Genomic DNA, 27,383 nt, shown 5'->3' on the forward strand with positions numbered 1-27,383 from the left:
TATACTGAAGTGTAAGTGAGCAATGAGACTAGGCCTGAAGAGTTGGGCACTGTAAAACCTCAAAACGCATAAAACTTCAATACTAGTCACCCACACACACGTCAGCACTGAAGACACTGCAAGGAAAAGAGTATAACCATTGGAGGCTGGTGGCTCCGATTTTGGTGGGGCTTTGAATCCAGTCTGGGTTTCAGTCATAACCAGGCAGAACTCTAAAGGAGCTATCCAAGGTGCTGAACCCATTTTGGGGATAGGATTCAGTGCATTGGATAGTTCCTTTAGAATTCTGGCTGCTTCTGAATGAAACCCAGGATGGATTGACAACACCAGAAATTGCAGCCACCAGTCCCCATTGACTACAAAATGATAGCTACACTCAAGCAACATCTGAAGAAAAAAAAGGGGGAAATTACAATTCTGATTTTTGGAATAAGTCTTCTTGTCAGTCATTTTCCTTTGGTTTGTGATTTCTTGGCACCTAGGTGGCTCCTCTCAGAAGACTCTACAGCATTTAAAGTCTTGGGCCATAGCTAGACCTAAGGTTTATCCCTGCATCATCCAGAGGTCAAACCTGTTCATCTAGGTGACACACATGGGATCCAGTGCCCAGGCAGGGGCGAACCCTGGATGATCCCAGGATAAACCTTAGGTCTAGCTGTGGCCTTGGTTACCAGTTGAATGCCTAACCAAAATGACACCAGAACTGACAGAGCACTTGAGAGCTGGGGGCTGTCTAAATGTCTTTTGTCCCATGGTGGCTGTGTGGTGGTGCTGTGTCAGTTATACGATGCAGCCACTGACTTGCAGCCACCCTGAGGCTTTTTCCTGAGGCTGCACATTACAAAAGTTGGGGACTTACCTTGACTTTTCCCTTGGAAATGAGGTCACCACGGCCCTTCCGCCGGGTGACCTCGTTCCAGCATTGATCCAGGGGCATTCTGGGGGGCATGGCGACCAGTAATTAGTCACTGGAAGCCAGGAAGAGGGTGGGCTCCAGTACCCTGATGACCACTGGAAAAGCCTGCGCTCTCTCCTGGCGTGGGGATTTCCCGCCCCCACGCTGCTGCAGCAACAGCACAGGGTTTCAGGGGGAAGGAACAGTGCTGCGGTGCCATAAAGACAGGTCCCTGCACTCAGTCACTCCAAACTTTGTGATGTACTTTCTTTAGATCTGATTGATTCCTCTGGGTACCTTAGAGAGACCGAGAAAGGCCAAGAAACCCCACAGCAGCCTGATGCAGAGCACACCTTAAATAGGGTGACCATATGAAAAGGAGGACAAGGCTCCTGTATCTAACAGTTGTATTGAAAAGGGAATTTCAGCAGGTGTCATTTGTTTATATGGGAAACCTGATGAAATTCCCTCTTCATCAGAACAGTTAAAGCTGCAGGTGCCCTGCCCTCTTTTGTATCTGGTCACTCCACACAGGGCTCCTGCAGCTTCATCCTGTTGTGATGAAGAGGGAATTTCACCAGGTTCTCCATACATACAAATGACATCTGCTGAAAATCCCTTTTCAATACAACTGTTAGATACAGGAGCCTTGTCCTCCTTTTCATATGGTCACTCTACCTTAAATGAATTAGGCCAAGTGTGAATTGCAAGGGTGGAATGGGTGGCCCCTTTAAGAACCTAATTTTAGAGCTCTCCACATCGCATTTCAAGACAGTTCGAAGCGCTCACAGGAAAACCGAAGAACTGTGAATCTCAGCAGAAATGGGGGCTGCTATTATACCCCAGCATCGAAGGAAGAGGATTAAATAATTAATCACAATAGCAACTGAGAGTGTTAACAAGCTGGATCAAACTGCATGAAAGATGGAAGAAATCTTCCCGCCTCTCGCCACTCAATCATCTTAGATATACTGTTCAGCCTCATTTAAATAAATCAGCGATCAGGAGTCCAGGGGATAAAGTGCAAATAAAAAATAAATTATATCCATATATCCACATATGTATAATGAAATACAACAGCCTTCCCCAACCTCATGCCCTCTAGCATTTTGGACTACAACTCCTGGGATTCCTGACCACTGGCTATGCAATGCTGATGGGAGCTGAAGTCCAAAAATTCTGGAAGGTACCATTGGGGAAGGCTGGTATAGCAGTTTAAATGTTCCAGTTCTGAAAGCTCTGGTCAATGGAAGCAGCAGTGATGTCTTGTTCTGTTGTAGCAAACTTGAGATCAGCTTCTACTTGAGTGATGAGGATGCTGCAGTTCAAACATGGGTTGAGAGTTGAGGCCAACAAAAAGGGGACCGTGGCTGTAGACTTGCCTAATCCAGTGTGTCTCAGTTTGGTTAAAGGCAAATGGCTGATACTCAAGACTTCTTTTTAACATGAGATTACACTCAGAAGTCATAACAGAATTGGGCTCTTTACTCTTGCATATGTGAGCTAACTTTGATGCTCACCTGACAGTCCTGACACACTTTCCTAATGCCAGAAGGTGGTGAATTGTGACTTAAATTACACATTTTTAAGACTGGTCATTATATCTAAATAATAGCAGTAGCTTCACCATATAACCAGGACCAGGACACCTGAGAGAGGGTGCAGCCTCCCTTACCAACCTGCCCAGTCGCTGAGGTCATCAGAGGGCATGCTCCTGGTGGTTCCACATGGACCTATGGCCTGATTGGAGTCCACCCAGAGAAGAGCCTTCAGTGTTGTGGCCCCCTTCCTATGTAAGTTGGACAGGCACCAACACTGTGTTGTTTTCTAAGCCTCCTGAAAACAGTTCTTTTCCAGGAAGCCTTTCTTGGTTGAACAGCCACAATTTAACTGGCACTTCGTTTTTAAAAAGAATAATTACAATATCATATTTTCTTCTTTTTATTTTTTTTATCATTTTATCACTTGTTGTACACCGCTCTGGAATCTGTTTTGAGGTGGACTGGTATATAAATGTTGTAAATAAATAAATAAAAACCAGCGACCTGCAAATCTCTGCTCAAATCTGATTACCAACATCACAGTTGGAAAAAATATATATTCCTTTTTGTTTAGATTTCTAAATTGGCACATAATGTTTTGCTGCCTGTGTGCTCTCACAAAGTAGCTTAGGAACTGTAGTATAGGATGGGAAGCAGTAGCATATTTCTGAAACAAAGGTGGGACGCTCCTGATTATTATGAGCTTTTCTGCACGAGGCTGTTAATTGCCATATATCCTTTCGGTTTTGTCACAGAACTGAGTTCCAAGTGTAACACAAAGAGCTTTTCCTTTCCTGCTTTTCTGCTTCATAACCTCTACATGGCATTATGCTATAGCAGGATATCATAATTACACAAATAAGAAAATACCCTTGCTTTCGCTTTCATAAATAATACCTCATTCCCCACCCCCACCCCCACCCTAAAAAACTCTGGGAAATTGCTCTGGGAAGTGAAATTGGAGAATCATGACATAATCTAAAGAACCTGTAAACAACTGTGAGTAAAGACTCATTAATCCACAATAAATGTCTCGGATGGAAAAGCTCCATGTGTCATAAATCCCAACGCCCTGAGGCCCTGATTGGCTGATGAAGTATGGAGGAAGCTGTAAGTTGGATGGATTTTTGTTACTGCTGTGTGTTATGTGCATTTATATTTTTATATCATTTTTTATGCCTGATTGTATTTTATACTTTTATATATTGTTTACAACCCTATGGAATTTTGAGTTGAAAATGTGGGATATATCTCCACTAAAGAAAAGAGGGGAGGAAACCATTATTTTTTACCCACGATTTTTTGAAATGTGCTGCCATAAACCCTAATTTTAATCAAACTGACCTAGAAGTAGGTTCTATTGGAATCAGTGGGGCTAAGATCTGAATGAATATATTTAGGATTGTGGTGCAAGTTTACAACCTTCATGCTGCGTTAACATAGCATTTTGTTTTGTTTTTACTTTTCTGTACACAGCCTCCTTCCTGAATATTGAAATGAGGTCGTGTCCCTTATGGCAAATCATTTACATTGCAAACTCCCCCGCTTCTCTGATTTACTTTCAAGTCCCCCCAATCTGTTTGCATAATTGGGGCTTTTGAGAGAGGAGGGGGGAGGGAGAGACGGGGCAAGGAAAGAGAAAGTATATGCACATTTGTGCGTAGCCCTCCTAAGTCTTCACACAGCTGGCAGTCTGGAAAGCTCCACTACAGCACGGGTTCAACTGAAGTGGAAATAGCTTCTTTGAAAGCAGAGAGAATTAAGCTCCAAAAGAGACTCCACTAAATTAGTCCCCAAAGTGCCAGAGAGGGAGCTGAAAGCTTCAGCCTACATAACAGCCAATGGGATGTGTGGTAAATAGCATTTGATGTGTTGATTCTAAGGGCTGGAAAAGTAAAAAGGCTGCCCATGAAAACTGGAAGTATACTATTCTCTCGAGGTAATTGGAAAGGCTTGGATAAATGCATTCATTTGGGTTGGGGTTTTTTTTTTGTAAACATGGGGAGAGATAAAAAGCTTCAACATCTGTGCCAGCAATAGCTGTCCTGCAAGTAGGATGAACAAAGGGAAGGAGCCTTTGATTTCCTGACGTATGCGTCCTTTTCTATTTGGCATGTCCAGCACCAGCTTACAGTGCCCTTAATATATATGCTCTTGTATCCCTTTACAATAGGTACTGAACCAGCTGAGTGGGCAGCACAATCACTCAGGGATGGCTTGGGTAAAGGGATGGGTCTTGAGCAGGTCCCTAAAGCACAACACAGTTGGTGCCTCCCTGAAGTTCTCAACCTTATTGATAATTTGAGAGCAAATAAATCCCTGGGCCCAGATGGTATCCATCCTAGAGTGATCAAAGAACTCAAATATGAAATTATCTTCTAACCAAACTATGCAACATGTCCCTAAGCTCAGACTCTGTACCAGAGGACTGGAAGATGGCCAATATAACATCAATTTTTTATATTTATTTTTTTAAAAAAAGGATCCAGGAGGATGGGGGAAATTACAGACTGGTTAGCTTAACGTCTGTTCTGGGTAAATTGCTTGAAAGGATTGTTAAAGATAAAATTAGTAAGCATATAGAAGGACAAGCCTGCTGAAAAGAATCAACACAGCTTCTGAAATGGTAAGTCTATTCAATAAATATGTGGACAGGGATGATACAGAAAACATTGTTTATTTGGTCTTTCAAAAGGTTTTTCACAAAGTCTCTCACCAAATACTCCTGAGCAGGTCCTCTTATGGATCAGTAACCAGTGAAAGAACAGAAAGCAGACAGACGTAATAAATGGTAAATTTTCCCAATGCAGGGAGTGGGGTCCCACAGGGATCTCTATTAGGACCAGTGCTTTTCAACTTGTTCATAAATGATCTGGAATTAGGAGAGAGCAGTGAAATGGCCAGGTTTGCCAATGCCACCACATTATTTAAATTATTTTGTTAAAACAAAAAGGGATTGTGAGGAGCTCCAAAAGGATCTGGCCAAACTAGGAGAATGAGCATCCAAATGGCAAATGTGGTTCAATGTAAGCAAGTGTAAAGTGATGCACACTGGGCCAAAAAATGCCAATTTCAAGTATAATCTGATGGGATCTGAGTGGGCGGTGATCAGCCAAGGAAGAGATCTTCGGGTTGTGGTGGACAGCTTGATGAAAATGTCAAACCACTGTGTGGCTGCTGTAAAAAAAGGCAAACTCCATGTTAGGCATAATTAGAAAAGGAATTGAGAATAAAACTGCCAGTATCATACTGCCTTTATACAAATCTATGGTGCGACCACACTTACAAGTCTGATTGCCACACCTAAAAAAAGATATTGTAGACCTGCAAAAAGTGCAGAAAAAGTGGCTGGAGCATCTCCCCTATAAGGGAAAGTTACAACAGCTAACAAATGGGGGAAAATGAGGGTAAGGAGAGACATGTTAGAGGTGTACAAAATTATGCATGGTATCAAGAACATGTATAGGGAGACATCTCTCTCTCTCTCTCTCTCTCATAATATTAGAACCCAGGGTCATTCCATGAAGCTGATTGGTGGGAGATACAGGACAGATAAAAGATAAGTACTTCTTTATACAGATCATAGTGAAACTATGGAATTCACTACCACAAGTTGTGGTGCTGGCCACCAATATGAATACTTTTAAAAGGTGGTTAGATAAATTCCTGGAGGAAAAGGCTATCTAGTCCAGTATCGGAGGCACTATACCCATGTAAACCAGTTGCTGGGGAACATGGGTGGGAGGGTACTGTTGCACTCATATCCTGCTTGTAGGTTGACAAGCTGGTTGGCCACTGTGTGAACAGAATGCTTGACCAGATGGACCCTTGGTCTAATCCAGCATGGTTCTTCTTATGTTCTCCTGAATACTGACCAGACAGCTTCAGCTATTGGGCAGTGTAGAATTGAAATAAATAAATAAATAAACAAACAAACAAACAAATAAACAAACAATACCTGCAGGGAGGGCGTAACCTGGTCCAAAGTTATTCAGGGCTTTAGATACCAATATCAAGACCTTTATTTGGTCCGATAGCTAATAGGTGGCCAGTGCAGTTGTTTCACAACCCGTGTAATATGTGTATATTCTCAGGGCAGCTTATACAATTAAAGAACAAACAAATATGACAAGTTAAATTTGAAAAGTGTAAAATAGCTGATAAACATTGGCAGCGATATACTATTTGAATACTACAAAGATGGTACGTATCTTTGTAAGTGCCATATATATGTCCAAGACATATATCTACTTCAAACGCTGTCTCCTGTTTACATATTTATGTCCAACCCTCAGTGCTTAAGAACATAAGAATTGCCATGCTGGATCAGACCAAGGGTCCATCTAGTCCAGCACTCTGTTCACACAGTGGCCAACCAGCCATCGGCCAGGGACCAACAAGGCAGGACGTGGTGCAACAGCCCCCAGCCCACCCGGCACAAGTGCTTCTGTACTTTGATCTAGAAGACCTGAGGCCATGTGTTTATATAATACTGATGTGCCCTCAAAGGGATATAACTTTTTTTAATAGCTCTTTGGGTCCTGCAGCTATTTCTGAATTTATTTTCCACCCAACTATTTGCCCTGAAGGACTTTTGTGTAAGTGAAAACTGTAACGCTGACAATCCCAATGTGCTCTGACAGGATCAGGGATCCAAAGGCCAACAAGCAAAGTTCAACACTTCACTCCATGTTTAAATATCTATATGAAAAGCAGCCAGATTCCAAACAAACCAGCAACAATAACTCTTGCTCAGCCGTTCGTAATGTGTACATGCTCAGGCATTCAGGAACTCAGGCTACCTCTGCAAGCTTTCATTTGGCAAGAGAGGAGTATTCAGCTATGGAGTATGGAGGGGGATAGGCCCTTTGAGGCAGCTGAATAAATGTTTAGGAAGGTGTGCAATGCAGCAAGATGACACCATCAAAGCACCAAGCCCAGTCTGCCAGACAGGCATATTGTGGAAACCTGACCATGGGAAAGCTTGGTTCAAAGCTTCACCACCACCCAGTTGGCTTTCAACCACTGAATTTTGGTGTGGTGGCTCAGGTGGGAAATATGGAAACCTTGCACAAGCCCACTTGAGGTATCCAATTGTCATCCCCAATTGATGCAGCAACATCACAGTCCACAGGTGCAAACTGGAGAACCACTACTCTAAATAATTCGCTTTTTCAGTTTACGGTCTGGGACAGTGACTGTTCAAGATATATAAGGGTTCACCTGAAATCAAGCCTGTAAGTCAGGGGTGCAGAATCTCAGACCAGGGGCCAAATCAATCTCTCTGTTTCCCCAGATATCCATGTCCCTTCCTCTAACCCCACTATGTTTCCCTGACCACTGATTGTTTGGTGGGTTCCTGTTTTTTTCTGCAGGTTTTTCCCCCCTTCTGAAAGGTGGAGATGCAACTCCATCGCTACTGGCAGTAGGAGCATTAAGCTAAAAAATATGCTGGTAGTTTGGCCCAACCCCTTTTGCCTTTGCTCTGCCCACCACTGGAATGTAGCCCCCAAGAGCGCATCTGAAAGGGAATTTGACCTCTAGCTAAAACAGGTTCAACCCCCTGCTTTACGTAACAGCACTGCTATTGTAGCATTGGAGCTGTCCAGGTGCTGTTGTATACCTTGCTTGCTACTGATCCTGGTATCTCTTATGATGTGACTTGGATCCTTTGCCACTTTGCTGTCTGTCCCCTCCTGCATCAACCTGGGTGATCCTGATCTCAACCTGCACTGATAAGTGAGACTGCCTTCTGTGGTGAGCCTCAGTTGCAGCCTCTGTCAAGACCCTTGACTGACCCCGTCTACCCAGGCTGGCTATGGAGAGGAGAGAGTTCAAGAGGGTTTCAAGAGAGGATTGTTGCCTCTCTTGAAACTCTATTGCATCACAAAATGCTATTTTGGAATGGATTAATAGAAATATAGCTTCCAAATTCTGCGAAGCACTGGTTCCCCTCTATTCGGCACTGGTATCTTGAGTATGATGTCCAGTTCTGGGCACTACACTTCAAGAAGGATGCAGACAAGCTGGAGGGGGTTCAGAGAAGGGCAACAAGGATGATCAGAGGTCTGGAAACAAAGCCCTATGAGGAGAGACGGAAAGAACTGGGCATGTTTAGCCTGGAGAAGAGAAGAGAAGACTGAAAGGAGACATGATAACACTCTTCAAATAGTTGAAAGGTTGTCACACAGAGAAGGGCCAGAATCTCTTCTTGATCATCCAAGAGTGCAGGACATGGAATAATGGGTTAAAGTTACAGAAAACCAGTTTCTGGCTGGACATCAGGAAAAACTTCCTGACAGAGCAGTATGACAATGGAACCAATAACCTAGGGAGGTTGTAGGCTCTCCCATGCTAGAGGCATCCAAGAGGCAGCTGGTTGCTTTAAGGGATGCTTTAAGGTGGATTCCTGCATTGAGCAGCGGGTTGGACTTGCTGGCCTTATAGGCCCCTTCCAACTCTAGTATTCTATGATTCTATGGTTCTATGCCCTTCTGGAGGGCTTCCCAGAGGCACCTGGTTGACCATTGTGGGAAATAGTATGCTGGACTAGATGGGCCATTGGTCTGATCCAGCAAAGTGCTCCTTATGGATAAGCATGCCAATGAAAGGCTTAAGCCACACCTTCCTTTCTGGCAGGTATGTGGGGTTCACTCTAGAAGCCCAGTAGATCAAGAGTTTGGAGGAGGGAACTAGACACCATTTTAATTAAGAGTTTGACATAGCAGCTTATTATTGTCCTAGCCAGGCAAGTCAGGTGATGATCAAGGGCCAGCTTGATGGTACTGAAGGTCCAAAATAATTGTTGATTTTCTTCAGTCTCAGCAAATTGTCGCAGTGAGGGTGGGATGGCTGTATGTGTCTTCCCTCTAAAGTCTACACCTAAAGCCTGTCAGTCTGCCGGTCTCTATACTGCACCCTGTCCTCGAAATGAGCACCTGACATCTTCTCAATAACCCCAGTTGTTCTCCTCATGCTCTGATTATTCTCACCGCCATACCTGTATCTGTGACAGTTTTCTTCCACTAATACTTTCGCTCCAAACAAGCCACACTGCACCACTTTTGGAAACCAGATATAGAGCCCTAACAGACAGAAAGACAGGGAATCTTTGCGAGGGCCTCTTTTGTGTGTTTGTGTGTTTAAGGTACTGAGCACAATCTATGTAAGTCTTTCAAATAATATGGTATTCCAAAAGTTGCTGGCTTCTCATAATTAATCTGCGGGGGGAAAATAGAGCTTAAAAAAGTAGGTTAAAATAACCCTCAGGATCAGTTGTGAAATCAAAAAGAAGAAAGTTCAGCACTAATGCTACAAATATGAGATGAAATCAAAACACAACCCATCAAAGCTCAAATGTGGAGCACAGAATTTAAAAATATATGGTGATAGACACAGACAGCAAAATATGGCAAAATGTTGGGCTTTAAAGATCAAGTATAATCAAGTATGTGGTTTGCAAACTTGAAATGCTATTTTATCCCTTCAGTTCAGCATATTGTTGTCCCACTGTTTTCAATATAAGAGAAATAAAATGCACACAACCCTCTTAGAGATCTTGGGAAAGGATTCATGCTTAGATAATGGACTGGTGATACTACCAACCTAGACAAAAGACTGTATCACAAGTCAAATATATTTCAGATTTCAAGGGCAAAATCAAAATTTGGATTTTTCATGGGTTTTGAATCCCCCCCCCCAAATAGGGGTAGTTTGTTTTTGTTTTTTTACTGCCAACCATTTCAGAACACTGCTGCAACAACTGGGAATATTGGTTCAAATTACCACTAAGCCATGAATTTCACTGGGTGCTATCTCTCCCTTAACCTACAGGGTTCTTGTAGGGATAACATAGGAAGGGGAAAATCCCCTTGAACACATTGGAAAAATCTGGGATATAAATATAATAACTAAAATCAGTGAAGGCTGGTGACTCCGATGTCAGCGGGGTGGTGAATCTGCTCCAGGTTTCAGACAGAGCTCTCAAGGACCTATCCAAGAGTCACTGCCCCATTGAAATATGAGTCACCAGCCTCCATTGACTAAACTGCTGATTGGAACTAAGGAAGGAAGATGAAGATGTGGTCAAGCAGCTCACATGGGAGCAGCAGAAATCACCAAAGGCGACTAGACAGGTGGAGTTTCGCATCCTTTCCCATGCATAGCATCACGTTGGAAGACTGCACAAATGTTTATAATGTGGTTAATAGCTATGTAGGTGAGGAAGCCGCTGTGTGTATTTTTCAATTCACAGCCTCCCTAAGTATATTCAAGGGAAGTAGTTTCCTTCTCATTAAACAGAAGGTTCGATATAACACTATCTCCCAGGGAAGGCAGAGAAGGCTAGAAGAGTGCTTGTTCTTATCAAACGATAGTGTCAGTGCCACCAGCCACCAACTGAGCTGTGGCATCAATTTGGAAACAGTCCTACATTTAGCCAAAATTGCACTTAATTTGTTTAACTTTGTGCTTGTTTTGTCCTGATTCTTTCATTTTCAGCGATCATTCCCTTGCCAGACTCTGAAAAGACAGAATGCAGGTCCCCACATAGAGTCATGATTAAACCTAGACCACTATCAATCTAATTTTATTTTTCCGGGAGTCAAGTTCAGTCCAGCCATACACTATTTTTTTTAATCAAATGCTAGTTTTGAGTTGTGCTGCCACTCGTAGGTCAAGAACACTGCCAGAGATCAGCATTTACAATGAAATCATTATCAAATGCAGCCTTCTAAATATTTCTTGAGTAATTGCCATGAAACAGATATATGTCTTCTTCCACAGTGAAAACCAGTTTGCTTATAGGCATGCCCAATTTCTATTACTGAAAAGCCTCAGCTGCCAACTTCTAAAGAAGGTCAGCAGCATCTCGCATTACATTTTAAAAATCCAGGTGCAGTCTTGCAAGTTTCCGCCATGTCTAAAGTTACAAGTAAAGATAACATTGGAGTACACAAGTGGGTGAAACCAAGGGCCAAATTACACAATGCCACTCTTTGTGGGATCTGCTTCTCTCCCCCCTCCCTGCCTCCTGCCTCTCTGGCAAGGCTCTGAAGGCCTCATCCCATTTAGAGTGCAGTCCTACAGGACTGATATTCGATAGAGGCCTCTGATCTCACAGTCCTCCATCTATCCTAAGCTCTTCCAGCAAGACCCTTGCAGGGTAGGGAGGAATAGTGGAAGCTTGTACAGCCTCTCATTCTTCCAATTTAGCATTTTGTGCTAGATGAGCCTCTGCCCCCACACCCTGAGGTTGTAGCTCTCTCTATGGCTGGCATCTGTGTGTGTGCGTGTGTGTGTGGGAATCTGCCATATCCTATGACACCTGGGACACCTTCTTAAAATAGTGACTTTACATGGGGATATTGAGAGTATGACTTGCTTTCAGAGTAACAAACAAGCAGAGCATTTTTCACTGAGAATACTCTGAACCAAACACAACCAGAAATCTCTCCTCAGAGCTCCATTTATGTCCCTAACGTGAGCTAAGAGAGTGGGAACCACCCATTTCTTCAAGAATTGCCACCACAGAACAGAGAGGGTTCCACTCTTGAAGGCAACCTAGAAATACCTTTAAATACATTTTGAATAAATCTTCCCCAACTTCGTCTTATTGGAGCCAAGCAATGATTGAGGTGAGGTGCGGGGGAGACTACACGGAACAAAGAACATGGTCTCCCCTCACCCCAAACAAACACTACACTTCCCTATAAATGAATACTGTCTGGCCCAAGACCAGAAATGTGCTTGGATAGAAGGACTGCAGTTCCATAATATTTCTCCCTCCTTGATTGTTTTTTGTGTATGATTGACACAAAAGCCTGAATTGTCTTATTAAACTCTGGTACAGCAGATTTACCATTTTTAACATCTTTGCCACTGAAGAAGGCATAAGGCTGAAATGCATTTGGCAGCTCAGAATTATTATTCACCACTCACGCAGATGATCTGAACTGTAATTTTCCATCTACCCAAAGATATCACTTTGTCAAGTAATTTGTTGAGTGTAAATACAGCTTCCCCAAGCAGTGGAGTTGCGTACATCAGCCCTTGGAGAGAAGATCAACACTCCCACAAGTAATAACTGAAAAGTGCAACCATATAAAGTGTGATATTAGGTGCTTTATGAAATAATAATTAATATACTTCATACTGCAGTGACTTGTAATGATGATGGGTAACGTCATGTAAATACAGGCTAGCACAATGAAATTTTGTTAAGGCAAAGGTCACAAAAACACTTTGTGCTTCAAGCAGATCATTTGTTCACTGAGAATACCCTGAACCTTTGTGGGGCAAAACACAACCAAAAATCTGCCCATGTTGCTCCATTCTAGATATCCCTAACATGAGTTGAGACTGGGGTTACCACCACCCATTTCTTTAAGAATTGCCACCACAGAACAGAGAGGGTTCAACTCTTAATGGTGACCTAGAAATAATTTTAAATATATTTTAAATAAATCTTTCCCAATTTCTTCTCATTGGAGCCAAGCAACGACTGGGGTGGGTGCAAGAACTACACGGAACAAAGAATATGGTCTCCCCTCACTTCATACAAATACTAGACTTCCTTATGAATGAATACTATCTGGCCCAACACCAGAAATGTTCTTGTCCGCAAAACCCACAGGAGCAGTGCTTGGATAGGAGGGCTGTAGCTCCATAATAGGTGCATTTTAGTACCGTTCTAAAGTAATAGCGTAAATCCTGTCGGAGCTTTCAGCCATACATTTCGAGAACTGATATGGTGGGTTTTCCACAGGTGAAAAGGAACTCCAGCTTCCCCCTGCCTCCTCCTCACACCTCGGAGTGTGAAGAAAGCTCAGTTTCTTCTGACCAAGGTGCTAGTGATTCATCAGCTCCTGCAGGGCTAACCCAGATCTCTATGCTAATGCTGCAGGAAAGCTGTCAGCTCACCTCTTAGTTTGCATTCATTTGTCACTTTAAAGCTTACACATGTACTATGTTAATAATTTAAGGGTTTGGTCTGATTCCTTATTTGTTTCACTTGAGCAGACTGAGTACAATACAAAAAAATGAGAAAAGAGTTCAGGTCACATTAGGTGAGGTGATACCTAAGACTCAGACAAGGTCATATGGAACTATCTGAGAGAGAGAGAGAAAGAAAGAGAGAGAGAGAGGCAGCTACATCCACTGGAAATACTTGTTGCAAGCAATCATCACCTACTATACCTAGAGATACTAGGGTTTGAAGCCGAGACCTTCTGCATGCAATGTATGGGCACAGAATTTTTGCAAACAGAGAGTCCAAGGTGCATTTCTTGACATCTCCACTTAAAAGCATCTCAGAGATTGATTGAAACCATTTGTATGCCACTCCATAACAAAGTTCTCCACGTGGTTTATAATAAACAAAAACATAAATGCTAGAATGGAACATACAAGCATAAACTATAGCAGAACGATAAAAACACACCAACCCCCCCCCCATACATAATCCAAAAATTAAACACAGAGATTTTAAAACAGCTAGCAGGAGATGTAAAAGATCTCTGCCTACGAGTCTGGAGAATCAAAATAGACAATACTGGTCAAAATGAACAAATAGTCTTACAGTGTCATCACACAGGGGGAAATCACGTCTGCTTACTGTCGCTTCTCCACTTGCATGTTTGTCCCTCATTACTTCCTCTTTTGGAAGAGAAAGTAAACAACTTGCATGTGGTCCATTCAGTGGGCCGTTTTGATCCCACTGCTTCTCCTGCACACAGCAGGACACAGCAGCAACTTCTATCTTTAAAATAATAAGTCAGAATATGGTCTAAAGCAGCTTCCTACAGTCCAAGGAGTCAACTGCACAGCCCAGAAAATCAGCCAGAAGCAGTAATTAAGTCAGTCATGGCTGGGCTCCCATTCCATCCTTGCTTGTGTGTGTGTTTGGTTGTGTGAAACTGTATGTCTCCTGCATGTGTGTGTATCTGTATGATAGGATGTGAGGGATGTGCTTCTTTGTGTGTGTGTAGCGAGAGTGCAACAGGTCAATGTATTCTAGAAGCTTAATTCTTGGAGTATATAATACCTAGACTGTGACTTGCTTTACTTTCTTGGCTGCCCTGCATGTGTTTCGTGTTCTTTGATATTGATTCATTCATCATTCTTGGGATAAGGATGCCAGAGAATTCAATCTTAGAGAATTTGGATACGAACTGTCTTGATCTACACATGGAATAATGTGCAGACCACAACTTTCCCAATCTGCATATTACTTTCCATCGACATTTACATTTCTCAAACATTCCTATGCAATTCTTTGCTCATGAATGTATCAAAATAGTTTTTAAAATGTGTATTGTGAGAGAGAATACATTTAGAAAAGATTATTTTGAGAGAAAATGTGTTTTAACATAAGTATTTTAGTATCTAAAATTGCAAATTAATGTGGAAAATGGATGGAATGACTTATGAACGAACTCATACAAAAGTGACACAGACTGGAAATAGATGTTTTCACTATTCTCAGCCTCAGTGTTCCTCATCTGCAAAATAGGTGAGCGCATATGAGTGCCACAACACCCTCCTGCCCAGGTTCCCCAGCAGCTGGTGTACATAGGCTTACTGCATCTGATTCTGGAGGTAGCACATAGCCATCAGGACTAACTGCTATTGATAGCCTTCTCCTCTAGGAATGTGTTTACCCCGCTTTTAAAACCATCTAAACTGGTAGCCATCTTGTGGTAGCGAATTTCATAGTTTAACTATGTGCTATACTTCCTTTTATCTGTCCTGAATCTCCCACCAATCAACTTTATGGGATGACCTCGGGTTCTAGTAGTTTGAGAGAGGAAGAATAATGTCTCCCTATCCACAATCCACTATCCATGCATAATTTTGTACACCTCTATCATGTACACTCTTACTTACCTTTTCCCCACACTAGACAATCCTAGTTGTTGTTACCTTCCCTCATAGGGGAGTTGCTCCAGCTGCTTGATCGTTTTAGTTGCCTTTTTCTACACTTTTCCCAGTTCTACAGTAATCCCCACCACCACATTTTTGGTGTGGTGACCAGAACTGTGCACAGTATTCTGGTTGCACCATAGCTATAAGGGCAGTATGATATTGGCAGCTTTATCCTCAATTCCGTTCCTAATTATGCCCAACATGGAATTTGTCTTCTTTACAGCACACACACACTGGGTTGACATTTTCATTTATCTGTTCACCACAACCCCAAGATCTCTTTCTTGGTCAATCGCTGCTAGCTCAGATCCCATCAGGTTATACTTGAAGGTTTTGTGTGTTTTTTGTGCCCCACTGTTCATCACTTTACCCTTCTTTACATCGAAAATCATAAATGTTTTCTAGACTGCCTCTGAAAAGATTAATTTCTTGATGATATACTTAGGATGACCATATGAAGAGGAGGACAGGGCTCCTGTATCTTTAACAGTTGTATTGAAAAGGGAATTTCAGAAGGCGTCATTTGTATATATGGAGAACTTGGTGAAATTTCCTCTTCATTACACCGGTTAAAGCTGCAGGTGCCATGACCTCTTTTAAATCTGGCCACTCTAGTATAGCTCCTGCAGCTTTAACTGTTGTAATGAAGAGGGAATTTCACCAGGTTCTCCATATATACAAACGACACCCACTGAAATTCCCTTTTCTATGCAACTGTTAAAGATACAGGAGCCTTGTCCTCCTTTTCATATGGTCACCCTAGATATACTAGATGTTATTAAGAAATGAATAATATCTGTATTATGCATATGACTGGATATCTGTCTGAGTTCACCTGTTTATGGTACTTAGGCTGTTTCTACACCTGCCTTTCCCCCCAGGATCGTCCCAGGATCATCCCTGTTCATCCAAATGACACACAGGGGATCCAGGGAATAGCCAGGGACAATCCCTCCATTTTCCTGGGATAATCCTTAGATGTAAAACGGGTCTTAGTCTGCATGTGGTTTTAGTTCTTGTTTTGTGCTTGTGACAGAGTGTAGCCTGGATTGTGTTAGCTTGATTTGTTGTGATCTGATATTGGGTGTGGATAATATAGGTACTTGTAAACAGTGCTAACTACTGTAGAAGAACAGAGAGTGTTTTCCCCCTAGATTCTAACCTTGACTACACCAAAGTACCAGTTTTTTAAAAAAATTAATTGTTGGCAACCCTGTTTCTGTTACAGACCTATAGTAATAGTAAAAACTGCACCTATCAGGCAAATGGGACACAGGAAAGTGCTAAAAGATTATCATCTTGCCACGCGGAAGATGCTAGATGTACCACAGGGCTCCCTGCCACACATATTTTGTCAAGTTTTTGAAGTCCTGCTTTATCTTGCATGTCCTAGCCTAAGGCTAGATCTACACTACTGCTTTGTAGCAGTATTGAAGTGCACTGATAACTGTTGGGGCTCATAACACATTCCATATACTATTTTCATAGTCTTACATCCTGTTTTTTATTCCATATTTGTAATGATTTGACACAAGGTGTAGATCTGGCCTAAGTCAAGCCAAGCCAAAGAAAATTAGTTGGAAAACTTGCTTGGACCTTCTTGCATTTCTCCTAGTCCATTTACAGGCCTATACTTTAAGAGTAGGGTTACCACCATTTCCTTTACAAGTCTGGGTTGTTAGCAGTGGCACAAGGGGCAAAACAGTAAACAGATGTAGCTTTTCATGGGATGAGGAAGCAAGGGGCATTCGGCACCAGTTGAAATTCTCACTATAACGCAGATGTGATAAAGAACCAAAGCTTATGTGATAACAAAGGAAGCTATTTGAATTAATAAGTTACATCAGGGCCATGCATCCTCCCTTATTGCTATAATAAGATATATTCTAACTTCCCCCTACATTTTCCTCTAGTTAATTTTTTTGTAGAATGTCTGAATAAACATTATTAAACAAAATAAGTAAAATATCTATTTGTGGGGTGGGGGAGGAGGGGCTATTGTTATATAATTGTAATGATGTTCTTTAAAATGTTTGTGACAGAAACAGATCTTTAAGAACACCCACACTGTCTGACTCCAAAAGGACCTGGCTTTTTGGCTCTGCTTTCCCTGCCTCAGAACTTGTCCACATAGTGCGTTTGGCCCCTCAGCCATGTTGTCGATTTTATTGGCATCCCCCAGAACTGCAACCCCTCCGGCTGGCAGTTGAGAATGATTAAAATTCACGTCCAGTCAGGGATAAAATAGGCACCATGCAACACAATAGACCATTCTAAGAGCACAGTCTGGCGGTGTCTACTCACCGTATTCAGGACACTTGGAATGGAAAAGATCACAGGGACACTTTCTTTTTTAGACCAGTGATTACATTCTCAGGATTTTAAGAGTATCCTCTGTAACATATCTAACTAGGAATGCTAAATCTCTAAAAGAACAAATCACTGAAGCTGAAAGGGCCTGTGACCATCAGAGGGAAGAATAAAAATGGTTTATCTGTGAGGGGGTGGAGAATTGCTTGTTTTTTCTCTTCCCAGAATGGAACAGGAAGGTTCAAGGAACAGGGAGACACAGAACTGGATCAATGTTCCTCAAAAAATATTTTCTGAGAATTCTCTTTTTCCTTTTGAACTGTTGGGAAATGTCAGAAAACCCCACCCCTGAGAATATTCACTACAATCCATGCCACTCACCCCACTTTCTATGTATAGGAAGATTTTTTGTAGGCCATTTTTGTTCAGCCCTAGACCACAGCCCATTTTCAAAAGGAACTGTTAAATTGATCTTTACAGCTCTGTGCTTGTAAACTTTCACTGATTGGAATGTGCATTTCATTTTAAAAATGGCTTTTCCTTCACAAACTCTCTTTCTTCTCCCTTGTCTCAGGATGAATGACAGTCGCAAATGACATATTGTAGACTAGAGATACAGTGCAGGGGTGGGTAGGGTTACTGCCACTTGTGAAAATGCAGGCTGGTGGTGGTGAGATTCTTTCCTTGGAAAGGAAAAAAAATAGGCTAAGAGGAAGCATTTAGGGCAGGGGTGGGCAATTTGTGGCCCTGCAGATATGTTGGCCTACAACTCCCATGAACCCCCACCATTGGCTCTGCTGGCTAAGGCTGATGGGATTTGCAGGTCCATAAAGGTAGGGAAAAATGTGGCGATCAGTGGTGCATGTGGGGTTTTGTTGGGTGCCAGTGTGCCCACAGGCACTGTGTTGCTGGGTGCTGATCTATCGTGTTCCTATCCAATCCCCCTTCCTCAGGAGCCTCTCATACAGACTTCCCAGACCCAGATGAGATGTGGCCTTGGAAGCACCCCATTCCCCTCAGGGCCTTCAGCCCCACAAGAGCCCGTGAGACCAGCCCCACTGGACCTGAAGGACCTGAAGGAGGTCGCATTAAGAACATAAGAAGAGCCATGCTGGATGAGACCAAGGGTCCATCTGGTCCAGCACTCTGTTCCCACAGTGGCCATCCAGCTGTTGACCAGGGATGCACAATGTCATCTTCAGATTCCGGTTCAGGACACCACAGTTGTCTCCATGCCCCTTTAAGAGAGAAGGTCTCATGCAGTGTGTGGGAGGAACTAGCAGTCTCTACGAAGCCCGACCTATGTAAGGCTCAGTCTGAGTCTACCAGTTGTTGGCGCAAGGTACAAGCTGAGCTGGTCTGGCTTGCAGACAAGTCTCACCTGGTGCTGTCTGTGGTGCTATCCCCTCCTTGCTTTCTTTAACTGCTATCTGATCTTGTCTTTGACTGGCCTCCATTCTGGAATCTCCCGCATGTTGACCATTCTGGAACTTGACCTTTGTTATACCTGATCTTGCCTGTTAGATCTCAGCCCTTGGTTATTGATCAATCTCCCTGGGTGTAGCAGTACCCTCAACTGGCTAAATGCTGTATTCAACAGGACCTATGACCTGAAATGGTGCACCATCAGGCCGTCTCCTACCATACTCTTTTAGATGCCAGGGGAAGACCTTTTTATTTTCTCAGCATTTTAACAGTCTATTAACTTAATTTTAACTTTGCTCTTTTAAAGTTGCATTTTAAATCTGTATTACACTCTGCATTGTTGCTCAATTTTATCCTGCTTATGTTTTTATATTGCATTTTATATTATGCTTTTATACTGTTTGTTCTATATTTTGAATGGTTTCAGTTTTTGTAAACCACCCAGAAAGCTTTGGCTATTGGGCGGTATAAAAATACAATGAACAAATAAATAAAATGGCACTGACCAGACCCACACCTCCTTAGCTTCAGCAAGGATGTATAGCTGCTGTGTGGTGTAGTGGCTAAAGTGTTTGACTGGGAGTTCAGGAGATCTGGGTTCTAGTCCCCGCTCGGCCATGGAAACCCACTGGGTGACTTTGGGCCAGTGACAGACTCTCAGCCCAACCTACCTCACAGGGTTGTTGTTGTGAGGAAATGGAGAGGAGGAGGATTATGTACGCTGCCTTGGGTTCCTTGGAGGAAAAAAGGCAGGATATAAATGTAATAATAATAATAATAATAATAATAATAATAATAATAATAATAATAATAGCTGCACCATGTGCCAGGAAGGGCTGAAACTCTTCCCCACCAAGGTCTGATACCTGGCGATGGAGGAGGAGATATAGACCATTATTCTGCCCCTGGGAAGGTGCAAAGCTGCCTTTTGTGATCCACAGTGGCAGGTGTAGCAGACAACAGGCATCTAGACATCAAAAGACACTAGCAGCCACTTCCATATGTGCCACTGTGATGTGGATGCATATCTGTATGTGCATCTGCATCATCTATGCAAATGGAAAGCTGCTTATGCACATGTATCTCTCTTGCTGGACTGTGGTTTCTGTTTGCAAACATCATGATGGATGGCGCATGTATTTGCCTCTTTCACCTCCATGTGCTTCCCTCTTCTTTGGATTTTCTTCCTATTTGCACAGATTTAGCCCTTTGAAGCGTACTGTGGTTGGGTTCTTGGTTTCCTTTTTGCATGCCAGCTGATAGAGCTCTCTTCTTGGCTTGTACAACTCAAGGGATACAAGGGACAATTTTTAAAGTATGTAAAGAGTTGAGAATATTTATATATCAGGGAAAACACACACACACACACACACACCTCAAGTCTTCATTCCTTCTTGCAGATCACATCAGTTGCCAGAATGAAATGCCATGCTTTAAACAAAACACTGAATTTTGTGATGAGGAAGTGCATTGGAAGTAGTGATAATGACCATTTTGCAAGTATTTAAAGTTACTGATTGCCAAATATGCAGAAATTGGATAATAGCTACCCTTTCTGTCCTCCTTCTCTGCATTTGGTTTGAAAGCCAATTTCAGCTCAATTTAATCCTTGATCAAAGTAGCAAAATTTAGCACTGGATTAACAATTTCCATATTTAAGCTGTCACTAAGAAATGTAGGTGATCCACATCAACATTAAATATCTTAGACAAAGCCAAGCAAACGCTTTCAGATGCTGCTGAAAAAAACTGTATTTCTATTAACCTCCCAGAGTAGAAGAACACAATTATCTATGAGTCACATGGATGGGTGTGCAAACCCATACTTTGCTGCTGTCTTCTTAGAAATGCTACACCATTGAAGATAAATTCATTTTCATTATCACACATTATCAGAAAGTGTGTGCCAGAGATTATAGGAAGCAAATTGTGGGGAACCCTGCAAAATTCATTGCAGGGGGGTGGGATTGTGGGGAAAATATTTCACCTCCCCAGAAACCAACAAGACAAAGCAGGTTCACCCTCCCTTCACCCCTAAGGTGACCACTGGGGGCGGGGGGGGGAGGGATTTATGGTTCTTTGCATTGGCTGAGGGCCATGAGCACTGTTCGCTTCTTCCAACCAACACTAGTCACTCACCATCCCTGCTCAGGGCTAACACCTGCACCCTTCCCTCTGTTATCAGGGCTATTTTCTGACAGCAAAAGGATACACACATATGGAGCAGTTTGGGGAGTTTTGTGTGTGTCATTTTGATACCACTCAATATTTTCTTGGAAGGGCAGTAGTCTCTACTTGTGTTGTCCCACTAGTACTATGTTGCTATTCTGGAGTGGGGGTGTTTTCAAAAGCTTTCATGGGTGAAACCCCCCTACCTTCCCCTCTTTCACACACCTTTTTGCCTTTTCACTTTCGTTGATCACTAGTTCACACATCATCTATCCACCTTCCATTATTTTCAATGGGGAGTGAATTTCAATGTGTGTTTTTATAAAATGCTGGGGAGTTTATATTCAGGAAATGCCATGTATACAACTATTTTATATATATCTTAACCTCAACTACACATAATTGCGCTGGAAAGAGTATTTGTATTGGCCCCATTGCCAACATGTCCATTTCCCCTCTAACATTTGGACTCTTGTGGACAATTTCACATCTCCCTCCCCCCTGCACAATTGGTGGCAAAAAGTTGTCAAAAGTGGGGTAATCATATTCATGAGGGCAGAGTGTATGTGTGGAGAATATTAATGAAATTAACTCCCTGTTTCAGTTCAACATGTATTTCTACAGAGGAGAGATCTGTCTATGAATCATAGAAAGTGTCCATAGATTGTAGTGGTGAATGCAAATATATTCCAGTTAGTGAAGAAGATAACCAGGATTAATTTGGTGTTGGGTTTCATTTTAAGATCCTTACCTTGCAGTGCCTGAGATGGTGTGGGAGTGGGGTTGCTCTAGACAATGAAAAAAATTTGGAACAGAAGAAGCAGACTTGCCTTTGTCTTACCTAACCAGTACACCAGGAACAACAGAAAATATACAAAACAGCAGCACTGAAAAGGCTAATACTTAACGTGTCTTCACTAGCATGGTGATGATAAATGACCCACTTTGAGCTGTTCTGCTTTTACTGCCATTCAGCCAAAGGGGGGGGGCACTGGTGGCTCACATCAACAGACTCCTGTGATGTTCTCAAGTAAAGATATTTGGGATTTTGCGGAAGGCAAGCTGATTTCTGTGCCACATTGAGCATTCCCTCAAGCTAACCCCAAAGGGCAGCATTATTAACTACTGGTGTGAGCAGAAGAAAAGCCCCCTAAAGTAAGGATGCTTCCAAAGGAGGCTTTTATTGCGCAATCACATTGCCTCATTCACACAATTTTACCATGTGTATGTGTGTGTGTCCAGAAGTTGTCGTCCTCTATTTGTAGCCCTTCTGTGTTTTCCCACCATTTCATCCAACTATTTTCTAACTAGAAAAAGAATCTGTTAATGAGGAAATGATGGACTAGCTACACAATACCTTTTGAGTGTTGAATGTCTGAAAGCCTCCTAATAAAATACCTTTGAAAGTAGGCAAATTGCCCTAATCTCACCACGAAGTAACCACAATCACCCTCCATACATTTGAGATTGGAGAAGAAACTTCTTGGGGAGCAGAGGATTCAAGTTCTAGACTTGTTTGATCTATGGCAACTCTCACTTTAGAAAATAAACACTAAGTATGCCTGGGTGAGAAGAGGGGATTTCAGCAGGTCATTTGTTGTCCAAGCCACATTGGCCGAAATCCCCTCTTCCACCCAATGGGTAAAGGTGCAGCAGCCCTGTCCTCTTTTGCATCTGGCAACTTTAGTCTTAACATGTGCATGTGATCATCTTGGCTCATCTTTATCCAATCTGAAGTTTAGAGCCTGCTCAACCCCTGAACGTGTTCCAAGCTATATCAAAACTCTGCATCAGGCACTAAGGCTTGTTGTTAATGAGGAAAAGAAGCTGAGTTTGCGACTTCCAAGAAATCAATACTACCAAACATATACCAAGGCTGTGACACTCATTATTCTATAAACGTGTGTGTGTGTGTGTGTGTGTGTGTGTGTGTGTGTGTGTGTGTGAATCTTTCTTGCGTCTTTATGTGATGGATGCCTGAGTCTGACATACGGTTAGTATGCCTGGCTTTGGGGATCACCTGGATGTCTCACTGGGATAAACATAGCCAATCTGTATATTCAAGTTTTGGATTCTATGAAAATGTTCCTGAAAGTTTTTTTTTCTTTTACATAAAGCCCACGCCCAATTATCTAAGGATAGCACTGCAGTTCATGAGAACCATATCAGAAGGAAACAAAATGGCAAAAAAGATTATTAGAGCAGTCAAGTTGTGAGAACCGTCACCTCCCGATACTTTTGAACTTAAAAAGATTTGCCCCCAGCACAGGCAATTTTGCATCCAACGGATACAACCTGATTAATTGTGCATAGCATGATGATGGAGGTGACAGGAGGTGACTTTGTGCCAATAATTCTTTGCCTTTTATAAATGGGTTTCAATCTTGCAATACATTCCTCCTACGATTAGAGGAAGCATCTCTTTGCCAACTTTGTTTCATGGACATCCCCACTGCCCAATCAGTCTTCTCTTAGCTCAACCTTCTGGGGAAACAACTGTCCAGCAACTTCAAGTACCAAACAATGCTGTGAAACAAATTACGTATGAAATTTTCTGCTCCCCCCTCCCCGTTCCTTGCAATGTACAAATAAGCCCCCTCTATGGGAAAGCTAAAGTAGAAATGTATTAAAATCTCATGTTATTACTAACAGACCTACATCTAGCAATAATAAAGCTCTGTGTTCCTTCCTAATAACTGTAATACCACAGGGGTGGGGAAATTAACCTCCCTCCTCCCTTGCCAAAACACAGAGCAACCAGAAGGTACAATGCAACCTAGATTCCCTCTTGCAAGGCTACCAAAAAAGTAAAACATTTAAACAGGAAATTCCCCCCTTTAGAGACCCTCTCTCAAGAAGTCATGAGATGCCACCTTAACCCCCAGTCCCTCACCCCCACCCCCAGTACCTTTGTTCCGACGTCTCACCACCCCTAGCCGGCACTTCAGGGAAACAGCAAACATCTTCCCTGGATCGCAGTCTTTTACACTGCCTAGCTCACATGGCTCTGTACAGCTTCTCCCTCAACACCTCTGCCTGGCTCTGCGAGGGGCTGTTGGCTTTAAATTAATTTATGATTACTGTGAAATGGAGTTGTGCTTCATGTCCTGGCAGAAGGGGAGAGAGAGAGAGAGAGAGAGAAGGAGCTGGGAAACGGGAAGGGAGAGATGAAGGCAGGTTCCTTTCTCAACAATTCCTCAGGATTGCAGTTTGTTATTTGATCCACCCAGACCCGATGAACGTGAAATATTACTATTCTGCATTATAACTCTCTCAAAACATTACACCTTCACACACAAGCACACACTCCCCTAGCATTCTCAGAATTCTCTGGGATATTAACATATTCATTAGCAACTGTGGGGCTATTTTTATCTGTATGTGTCTCCCTATAAAAAATAACCCTTGAAACGTAACAAAAAGGAATTCTCAGTTTCACCGTAAAGCTGTCAGCAAATAAGGAAATAGAATGTGTATCGTAAGGTGATTATAGCCCTCATCATGTGTGGGGCCAAAGAATATTGAAGTTACATTATACTGTCCCAGCATGGAGATCAGGATGGGTAATAACATAATATAAATTAAGAGGAAACAAAATGACAGACCTACTGAAAGCTCTGTGGTTGCTTTCCTAAATAGGGTCGTGACAGCACACACTTGACCTCTAGAGGAAATTAGCTGCACACATGCTGTTACTGTGTGCACCAGTAGTACTATTAACGGGGTCCTTGGGTATCTGAGGGAATGTGATGGGACATACAGAAGAAAGCTGGCTCTAAGATATGCAAGTTCTTGGACTGTTTCTTGGATAGATGATCAATTATTATTATTATTATTATTATTATTAATTTATTTATATAGCACCATCAATGTACATGGTGCTGTACAGAGTAAAACAGTAAATAGCAAGACCCTGCCACATAGGCTTACAATCTAATAAAATCATAGTAAAACAATAAGGAGGGGAAGAGAATGCAAACAGGTACAGGGAAGGGTAAGCAGGCACAGGGTAGGGAAAAACTAACAGTAGAAAGTAACAGTAGAAGTCTGCACAACATCAAGTTTTAAAAGCTTTAGGAAAAAGAAAAGTTTTTAGCTGGGGATCAAGACTGGGGGATTAATTCCTATGAGCAGTTGAGGTGGTAGTTATTAAATGAAGCGCAACATACAAGATTTGCCCATGATGGCTTGTGGAGAGCAGTGATATAGGGTGGAAATTTAATTTCCCACAGGTATTTTTCCATTTCATATCTTCATTAGTAACAATGAATGGATGTCACTGCAAATAAAATATTAGGCAAGCTTGGCAGTTTCAAAGTTATCATTAATATCTCTATGGATTAATAGCTTTAGAAAGTATGTGAGAGAATACATACATGCCATTGAAATACATCTATGGGCATGTCTAGACCAGGCGAGGGAGAGGGGAGTGTCTCACAATATTCTGCTTGCGAGATCCTCCCCTTTGTCCACATGCAAGCGTGCCATCCCGGGAGGAAGGAAGGATGTCACGCCCACCATTTCCTTTCCCCCCCCTTTTTTTTTACAGAAGATAAGCACATGTGCGCTCCAACGAAAAAGTAAGTTTTTGTTTTTTAAAAAACCCACTCCCCGCCAGCTCTGATGGGCACATAGTGCCTGAAGAGCTCCATGCCTTGTGCCTGTTTCCAGCCTCCTCGCGTTTAATCGTGTGGAGGTGGGACAAAGCCAGGACGGGCACCCACATACCTCCCACGGTCTCAGGATGATCCCAAGACCACAGGAAGAATTGGGCTAAAAGTGGTCCCACTTATCCCGGGGAAATGGAGGGATCATCCCTCCCTGCTCTTGGGATCCCAGGATGATCCCCAGGATAAACACTGGTCTAGACATGCCCTATGTCTCAATGTGAAGTAGTGACAGAAAAACTGAATGGACAAGAGGAATTCTGTTGAAATAGAAGAGTGATTGCCAGCATATCATGCATTATCATGAGTTGCTAAAATTAGTGCAGTCTTCACCAACTTGGTACCCTCCAGATGAGTTTGGACAACAAGTTCCAGCATCCTCAGCCAGCTATCCTGATTGAAGGATGCTGGAATTGTAGTCCAACATAGCTGGAAGGCACCTGGTTGGGGAAGGCTGAATTAGTGTTTCAACAGCTTTCAGTACCATTGTGTCTTTCTTAAACAATTTATGGGAAGTACATGGTATTGTCTTTAAATTTTACAAGTATTCCAGTAAATATCCACATTATATAACATTGAAATCACATTGAGGATGCAATTCAATGAAGATAGTTTACAGCCTCCAAGCTTAGAGGCTGCCAAGTACACAGTGCCAGGTGACTGGAGCACAGAGGAGATCTTTGCCTCCACTCTCAAGTTGCCCTGCATTTCTGCTAGACAGGCGATTTTACCCGTCTAGCAGTGGCACTTCAAAAAGGGAGGGAAGGAGGCTTGGATGGCCAAAGCAAATGTCGTACGGCCACCATGCCAATCTCCTCCCCTCTCCGCCTTGAAGAATGCCACCTTCTCCCATCTCCAACCTCTGTTTTAGAGCATGGAGACATAGCCAGAAATGATCTGGCTATAAGGGGCAGGGGCAGGGAGCACAGCTTCTGGGCTCTGAGTTTGGAGCCCTGTTTCTGACCTCGGAGCCCCAAGACTGAACAATCCTACGTTCCCCCAAGACACTCTCAGGGGGACATAGGATTGCTCCCTGAGTGTGCTTTAATTTTCCACCTGAAATATTATATGTCAAATACCTGTGGTGTATTGGGACAAAGAATTATCATCGGGGTACCTTTTTAGCTTTGTTGTTTATTTTACTTGTACTTAGCAGGCATGCTAAATGAAATAACTTTTCTGATGCAAACTAAAAAAAAATCTAATGCAAATGACTCTATGTATATTACCCTAATTTGCTAATTTCCAGTTCAGAATTTTCCAGAAAACGTACATCACTGGTGGGGAGGGAGGGTATGTTACACTTTGAATTTCTCAAGTAGCGAATTCTGCTGTCACTTTCTCTCTTGAATGTGCAAGCAGTTGTCAAAATCATTATTTCTTATTGCTTAATCAACTGGCTAAAGGAGAACAAGCAAAAAGGCAAATAAGGCATCTATAAAATATTGCTCTT

At 42.4% G+C, this 27,383-nt stretch overlaps 1 protein-coding gene across 5 annotated transcripts in view; it reads right to left on the reverse strand.

The window, feature by feature from the left end:
- The window catches only part of GRIP2 (glutamate receptor interacting protein 2), a 260,283-nt gene that overhangs the window by 201,512 nt on the left and 31,388 nt on the right, over nt 1-27,383 (reverse strand). Inside the window, exon 1 of one of the 5 annotated variants that reach the window (XM_063121402.1) lies at nt 24,172-24,289. The exons of the other annotated variants lie outside the window; for them this stretch is intronic. Within the exon in view, the coding sequence (XP_062977472.1) occupies nt 24,172-24,226 (55 nt within the window). The 5' untranslated portion in view covers nt 24,227-24,289. Of the gene's footprint in view, nt 1-24,171; nt 24,290-27,383 lie in introns of those variants that run through there. 5 annotated transcript variants of the gene reach the window in all.

This window comes from Elgaria multicarinata, chromosome 3 (assembly GCF_023053635.1).
Source record: "Elgaria multicarinata webbii isolate HBS135686 ecotype San Diego chromosome 3, rElgMul1.1.pri, whole genome shotgun sequence".
Taxonomy (NCBI): Eukaryota; Metazoa; Chordata; class Lepidosauria; order Squamata; family Anguidae; genus Elgaria; species Elgaria multicarinata.